This window comes from Helobdella robusta (assembly GCF_000326865.2).
Source record: "Helobdella robusta unplaced genomic scaffold HELROscaffold_32, whole genome shotgun sequence".
Taxonomy (NCBI): domain Eukaryota; kingdom Metazoa; phylum Annelida; class Clitellata; order Rhynchobdellida; family Glossiphoniidae; genus Helobdella; species Helobdella robusta.
Genome location: NW_008704589.1, coordinates 1,897,647 through 1,906,380, shown reverse-complemented (window position 1 = coordinate 1,906,380; position 8,734 = coordinate 1,897,647). Strand labels below are relative to the sequence as shown.

Here is an 8,734-nt window from a genome sequence, read left to right as displayed (position 1 = left end):
AATTGATGGATTGGCATGCTGGTTAGGCAATGTAAATATCTAATTACTTGCGCTTCCTCCTCCAAACTGGCTTTCAATGCTATTACCAGATTCACCTACAGTAATTATTTGCACAGCAGCGCCTGTACACTCTTATAGGCACAACTTACGTTGAGGGCATATGAAATTGCATTTAGAAATAAACAGTTGTATATTCTCTCCCGACACAAAACAAAATTAAGTAATATTTAAAAGACATTTTGTACATTTTGATGTTGTTTCTAAAAAAAACACACAAACATCCAAAAAAATATTATATAAACTTGAATAAGCTGACACAGACACACAGACACACGCAACACACACAAACACAAAGACACACACAGAATCACATAAACACACATCTAGAAGACAAAAGAAGGATCACGTGATAGGGGATAGCAGTGATCACATGGTGGGGTCATTAGCAGTTATGGCGCGGAGATGTTTGCCTATGCTAATCTCCTTCATTGTCTTTTGGCTTTCCATTAGGGGTGCATTCTTTATAGGTCCTGCTGCTGCTTCCTCTGCATCCTTTTCATCTTTTTTTTATCCTTTTCAATTCTTTCACATGTTTTTTCCAATTCTTTTTTTTTCGTTTATTATATTTTTCCATCTTTTTTTCTCATGCATTCAACTTTTTTTCACCGTCGGCACTCTTTGTGATAATGAATTAAAATATTTTTTTAATTATTTGAATCGAAAGTTTAAAGTTTCATTTTAAATTTTTGTTTTGCCGCCAACCTTCTGGGAAGTTTTATAATTTTGAAATTGAAATCAATTGAGCATTTCTTTGAAGTAGAGATGAAACGGATGGAATGAAACGTTGAAATGATTGAGTTGCATGCACTAGAAACCTGAGACGTTGTTCAAACTTACCGTTGAATTTTAATTTAATTGACCATTTTGAGATCTAAAATGTTTTCAATATAATTGTTTGGTGCTCAAATGAGGCCAAACATGCGTCATCAATTTTAAAAAATGTTTTTCAATAGAAGGAATTTTTAAAAATTAAAAAAAAAATAACAATGAAGTGAAGAACAGGAAACTAAAAAAACCGACGGAAAAAAAAGATGGAAAAAAGTTTAGTGAATGATGGAGCGCAATAGAACGTCAAATGCGGCAGGCTTTTGATGTGGAGAGTTAAATGATGGATGCTTTCCAGCTCACCCCTATTACCAGTTATCATCTTTTCACGTTCTTCTCTCTCTCCTCCTCCGTCATTTGATGTACTTTCTGTCTCTGTCTGTTTCTGTGTCTCTGTGTATGTCTGTCTGTTTGTCTGTCTGTGTCTGTCTGTTTGTCTGACTTTTTCTTTCTGTTTGTTATGTTTGAGTGTCCGTTTGTTTTTCTGTTTGTGTGTGTTGCTGTGTGTGTGGTTTGTGTGTGTGTGTTTCTGTTTGTAAGACTTTGTGTCTGATTTTCTGTTTGCGTTCATCTGTCTGTCGGCTTATGTTTGTCAGTCTGTTTGTCTGTCTCTATGTTTGCTATTCCATTACGTTTCAATTAAACATATTAATATAAATGTGTGCGTAAAAATTTGCACTTCAGTGTGAATGTTTTTGTTTGTGAATATTTTTGTGAGCTATCTGCCACCCACGCATTCTGTTAATGTTGGTAATTGTTTTGGAGAGGTGAAGAGTTTTCCGTAGCATGGCGTGAATTAAAAATATTTTTTTAAATTTATTTTTTTGCTATTATTTATTGCTTTTTATAGATTTTTCCATGTTTTAAAATTTCAAATCTTTTTAAGTAAATAAATTGTATATATTTTCAAACTGCTAACAATCTACTTTGTGTGTGTATGTATGTGTAGATACAATTATGTGTGTGTGTATGTTTAAACAGGTATGTATGTGCTCATATGCGCATGTGTGTTTTTACGTTGTGTGTATCTGCGTGTGCGTGCGTGCGTGCATTAATGAATGAAAGTTGCGACATCGTTGGCACGTTTTATAAATATTTATATGCAAATTCAAGCCGGACTGCTACATAGAAATAATTTGTCATGAAACATTTTGACAAAAATATTTTCAATATTACACTGAAATAAAAATATGATGAAGCAAGAATGTTCGTAATATTATAACGTATAATTTAACTGTTAATAAATTTTTATTGATTTCAATATTATTTATTAAATAATAATTAAGCTATTTTTTGGCAGATAGTTTAAAAAAACGAATAAACACCAAAGCACTAAAATTGTCGCCATTTTTGTTTTTCCTAATTTTTTTTGTCAAAAAATTGTAAACCAATTTCATCTTGCCATTTTTAATTCCTAATTCATTTTGCCATGCTTAATGATCTTCAACAAATATTATATGTCTATTACATATTTTAACACATACAAACATGACACACGCCTACAGACGCGCACTCACACACATACGCAGACACATGTGAGTAGCATTCTTTCTATTGACAGTTCCAGCAGACCGTGAAAACTCAATGTTTTAATGGAGTGAATTTTTTTCTATTTTTTTTTTTTTTTATTCAACTTCATTTTATACTGTCATGATGTTTTTATATTATTTTATATTTGTACTTTCGTTTTCGTTTATCAATCAATCATTTTTTATCAGTAAAATATTATTTAAGCTTCAGATATTAAAAATCTTTTTCAGTGTTTTTTCATGTTTTACTAGAATAAAATAATTTAATGCGACAAAAATGTCAAAAATTACTATGACGTCAGTATTGTAGTTAAAACAATGACATCAATTTGAAGCCAGATTTTGAATAATGCTCACAAGACATTAACAGACACACATACTACATTAATGTCAAAACACATTAACATACAAGCCAAAATGAGGATAAGAAAGACGCACATACATGCAAACAAACATAAATTAAACCTAGTTTACGAACAAATGCTCGCTTTGTGCATTCATAAACAGACAATGAGGCAAATGAATAAATCAATCTGAGAAAAAAAAACTAACACTATACATTTGAGAACGCTCAACTTACTCAAATGTCAATAACAATTCGACAAAAAAGGTTAAAAATATGCAAAAATTATACAAAATCACACTAAATTTACTCAAAAATACCCAAAGATTATAAAAAATACCCAAAAATTATGAGAAATACCCAAAAATTATAAAAAATACCCAAAATTATACAAAAGTACCTACAAAAAATAACCAAGAGAACAAGAGCGGGTAAATCTAATTATAAGATTTTATGCACGCAACAACGATCGTCTATTTATTGACAATAAAACGTTCAACACGTTCTCACTGGATGAATGTTAGTCGTCTTAAATTCACTTTCTTTACGAGTTCATGTGCCAATAGTATTGTTGTTGATGTTGATGTCGTAATTGTTGTTGCTGTTAATGTTGCTGATGTTGTTGTTAATGTTTTTGTTTTTGCTATTGTTATTGTTGTTGTTTTATAATGTTGTTGTTGACGTTGTAAATGTTGTTGTTATTGTTCCTGATGTTGATGTTGTAGTAGTTGCTGGTGTTGTTTATCTATGACGCTGTTGAAGTATTTCTGTGCTAGACAATTCGCTAAAATTTGATGAAAATTCACAATGACAATGATAAAAGCTACGTAGCTTCTTTACAAAAACAATAATAAAAGTTATGTAGCTTCTTGCCCAAGCAAACAAACTCACACACACAAACAAACAAACATACTCACACACAAACAAACATACTCACACACAAACAAACAACAAACAACAACAAAATCGTACAAACGAAGTATTTAAATCCTTTGGCAGACAACGATGTCTGCAATAGGAAAGTTTAAGATTTCGTACGTGCGTTAAATTGCTCATGTTGTCGTATGGCGTGTTGTGTCTCTTGTTGCACGTGTGTGTGTGTGTGTGTGTGTGTGTGTGTGTGTGTGTGTGTGTGTGTGTGTGTGTGCGTGTTATGTGTTATTGTTGTTCAATTAAAACTAGGATGGTCTTAATAATTTTTTTCAATAAAATTTCATTAACTGCTTCAATAAATACCATCACTAGCCAGCCTATGACTGTTCCTACCAAAGCTATTACTACAAGCTAACTCCAGAACTACGACAGCTTAACATAAACAACACTAACATCTGCCAACAGAATGCCAAACAGCAACCAAACAACAACTTTCAACACTACCAAACAACAGTTTTGACGACCAAACAACAACTTTAACAACCAAACAACAACTTTAGCAACAACAACACTAACTAACTAGATTTCAGAAGCCAACCAAGATCATTAGTCAGATTGGAGCTTAACACCCAAAGACAATGAATCGTAGTGCTGAATGTAAAGTGCACCTTTTAGAAGAAATTTCATTAAAATTTTGTACAATTATTGGTGAATATTCACTTTTTGAACAAAACTTTAAGATAACAGATAGAAACAATTAGTAATTTACATGAGTCTTCAATAAACAAATGTATATTTATAACGTTAAGTAAGAATAATTTTTTTCAATTAATCACTTCGAAATAAAAAAAAATCGGGCTAAATTATTTTCTCGTGACCATGACCTGACTTTAAATGACCTCAAACTTAAAATCAAGCGAGCTTTTGGGGATTATTTGAAATAAACATTTTTTTATTCTTTAGAAAAAAAATCAGACTACAACTAACCAACTATTTGTTGGTGTTGTTTGGCTTTAATGTTCTTCTGTTGTTAGTAATATGTTCTAGGAAATTTTGATGTTTTGACCCAGTTTTGTTTTTGGTTGTTAGTTAACGAGATTTTAGTTAAATTTTTCAGTTTTCATTCATTTCACTGAGGAAAAATAAAAAACAATTGAACGAAAGAATCAATTTTAATCATCCACAATCACACAAAACCTACCGAGCGCAATTGACCAGCTAATAACGTGACCACATCGAATGGACGAACGAGTGAGTCAAGCAGAACATTTGTGGTATCAACTGAATCCTGCCCTCATTCCAAATAGATAGCATGCATGTTAGCCATTACTACAGCCTAACTTCAAGTCATATCTCAAAACAGACATGTTACACACACACACGCAAGCTTTGAAAGCGTGAGCGCGCGCTGTGTGTGTCTGTGTTGTTTGTGTGTGTGTCTCTGTTGTGTGCGTGTGCGCGCGCGCGTGTGTGTGTGTTTATATTTAATTTGTTTACTCTTCTAGTTATTGGTGAAATTTTCCGAGAAATTTTTATTTATTTTCCCCTTCTTTTCCTTCCTCAATCAATGTGTTTTTATTCTTGGCAAGGAGTTCTATAGAGGAAATAAATGAATATTTATAAATGATTTATACAAAATCAATTCGTGTCAATCAAATTTTTCTTCCTGTACAACATTTTTTTATTAGGCAAGAAAATGCTAAATTCATTCACGGCCAATATTAAGTACCACTGCACTCAGCCAAATGCACACACGCACACACAAATACGCACGCACACACGAACACGCACACACGTACACGCACGCACACGCACACATAGGCGCATCCTAATAAGATTCATAAGACGCTTACCTATTGCTCTTCGCATGTTTTACAAGCTCAGCAAAGGTTATAGGTGAAAGTTGACAAAAGAGTCGAGGTCAGCTATTGATTGACGGTGAATAAATAATGATATATATGTGTGAGTTCTTCTGGTTTATGTTGTTTTTGTTTTTGTGTGGTTTATGCTGATTGTGTATTTATAAACGTCTCTGATTTTTATGTTATAGCAAATTGTCTGCATGTATATACGCGTGTATTAATTTTAGCTACCACCAACATCAACACTGTATGAATTAACATTATCATCATATACATGACCATCACCATCATCATCATCATCATCATCATCATCATCATCATCATCATCATCATCAACATCATCAACATCATAAACATCATCAACATCATCATCCCTTTTCGTCATCATCAATATCATTATTATTACCATCAACATCATTATCATTATTACATTATTACCATGCACGCACAACACAAAACACGCACGCAAACACATACAGACACACAATAACACACACACACACACACATACAAGCAAACATATACAAACACACGAACGCACACACGCACACACATCTTTCCTCATGTTGTCAAATGATTTTCCATCATCGGATCGGCAATAAATTATAATGCTTGACACACATGCACCACAAAAAATTGGCAAAAAATGAAAGTAAAAATCGAAAATGAGTGAGTGAGTGAGTGAGTTAGTGAGTGAGTGAGTGAGTGAGTGAGTGAGTGAGTGAGTGAGTGAGTGAGTGAGTGAGTGAGTGAGTGAGTGAGTGAGTGAGTGAGTGAGTGAGTGAGTGAGTGAGTGAGTGAGTGAGTGAGTGAGTGATGTAGTGTGATGAAGATGAGGACGATGATGAAGATGAAGATGACGACGAAAAAGAAGATGACGACGACGATGATGACGTCGATGACGACGACGATGATGACGACAAGGATGATGACGTTGTTGATGAGAATGATGAGGCCGACTATGGTGACGATGATGAAGACGACTCCGAAGACAGATGCATAATTTATAATTTGGTGTTGTGACATGCCAATACTTCTTCTATTCGATGAAAATCTATAGAAAAAAAATATGATGATGAAAAATTGAAAAAATATAAAACAGTAAATGAAAAAATAACCACAACAAAATATAAATTACGAAAAAGCAATATCAGAATATACAGAAAAAGAAATAAAAATGATTGCAAAAATCACACTCCTGATTAGCTTTATCGGTCTGAGGTTTTTTTCGCTTTGCAACTAAGTTCACTTTCGATGTATATTAAACTCCTCTTCGATAGACCTTCATTTTTTTTATGTTTCGCTATTTTTATTTTGCTTTGTATTTTTTATGTTTTGTATATTTTTATCTATTAGCATGTTTCTAATTTTCTTTTCGTATACTGCAACTTTTTCTTATGAACTTCTTTCTTTCTCTTTCTCTTTCCCTCTCTCTTTCTCTCTCTTTCTCTTTCTCTCTCTCTATCTCTCTTATTTTTGTAAGATTTTACATTTGAATATTAGAAGAAAAAATTTGTTTGCGCCATTTTATTTCATCTAAAACACAGTCAAGAAAATTTTAAAAATATAAATATGTAATAATAATAATAGGAAAAATGAATGAATATACGGATGAAAGAATAAAAGAATGAATGAACAAATGAATAAAATGAATGAATGAATAAATGAATGAACAAATGAATAAAATAATGTGTGAATTTATGACGAGTATTTCAATTAAATGCGTTAAGTTATTTAAACTGTATATAAAGCTGACTTCACATTTTAAAAAATTGCCATAGTAATAATACTTATTAAAATTATTATTATTATTATTGTTATTATTATTTTTTTTGTTATTATTTGAGTAGCATTCATTTGATTCAAAACATCGGCATTATTATTCATTTATATTACATCAAATCCTTGTGTGGCTTGTCAAGTTTATATGATAATAATAAAATTATTAACAACAATAGCAATAATAATAATATAATATTCATAATAATTATAATGATTATTATTATTATTCCAATAAATATTTATCATTTTAGGAACAATAAACTGTGATTAGATGGCGGAGAATATACAAAGGCGAAATAAATAAATTAATTTAACGCTAGATTGGTTGTTTTTTTTCTATGATTCTGTATCAGCTTTCGTGGAAAAAGAACAATAATAATTATTTAAAACTTCTTTCTATAATCTATTTTATAATTCTTTCTATTATTCCTAATATCTTGTAAAATGGAAATATTTTTTTCAAATTTTTTTACAATAGCTTGTCCTTTATATTAGTGCTCCCGAACCTTATTAGCTGCGGCTCTGACCTCTCTGTTTCCGTCACCACCAGCGTATTCACATGGATATTCATGGAAATTTTTTGATTAACATCCCACTTAAAGATTAAAGTTAACATCCCACTTGACTCCGCCCACATTTTCTCAGTATTGAATATACTAAATTAGTTTTCATTAACGACAAAATTCTAAATAAAAGGATTGACTAGGCGCCCACTGCAACGAATTTTGGTTTTTCTAAGGGGTCAGGGCCTCACAGGTTCTGAACCGTCGCCATAGGCATAGATCAAATTCTGATTTTATTATTATAATTTTGAATGTTCTAAGTAGCATTTTTTGTAGTAATAGTATTAGTTAGGGTAGGATAGTAACATTGGTAGTAGAAATGGAAGTAGTTATTGTCGTTAATACTAAGTTTATTGAACTTATTGTTGATAGTATTATCGCAATCATTGTTTTGCCTTCATTATGTGATTTTTATACTCATTCAAAATAATAATAACATTATTATTATTATTATTATTATTATTATTATTATTATTATTGTTGTTGTTGTTGTTGTTATTTCTATTGTAACAATCATTGCTATTTTTAAAAAGTAAGTTAAGTAATAATGTCAAAATTAATAAAGTCATATTATTGATGAAAATCACAGCATGTTCGGCGTTTGTTAACTTCCAATTACTATAACTAACTCAGAATATGCTGTGATGTTCATCAATGATTGCATTTCTGACAGTCTTAATCCAATAATATTTAATATATATATATATATATGTATGTATATATACATATCGCATATATATATATATATATATATATATATGTGCGATAAACCTATATGTATATACTTTTTTATATATTCAAATAAACTTATTCATAAGCAAATATAAAAATTATCGCGCTAAAATTATATAAATATATGACATATATATATATATATATATATATATATATATATAT

General features: G+C 31.1%; 1 protein-coding gene across 1 annotated transcript; it reads right to left on the bottom strand.

Annotated features, from left to right (window-relative positions):
• Nucleotides 1-643: 643 nt before the first annotated feature.
• Nucleotides 644-7,911, bottom strand: HELRODRAFT_175196 (hypothetical protein; the record flags this gene model as incomplete). The annotated part of the gene is made up of 6 exons (XM_009022631.1): nt 644-676; nt 763-765; nt 1,328-1,369; nt 3,796-3,837; nt 6,426-6,546; nt 7,781-7,911. The coding sequence occupies 6 exons, from the start codon at nt 7,909-7,911 to the stop codon at nt 644-646; spliced, it is 372 nt and encodes a 123-aa protein (XP_009020879.1).
• Between the last annotated feature and the right edge of the window lie 823 nt (nt 7,912-8,734).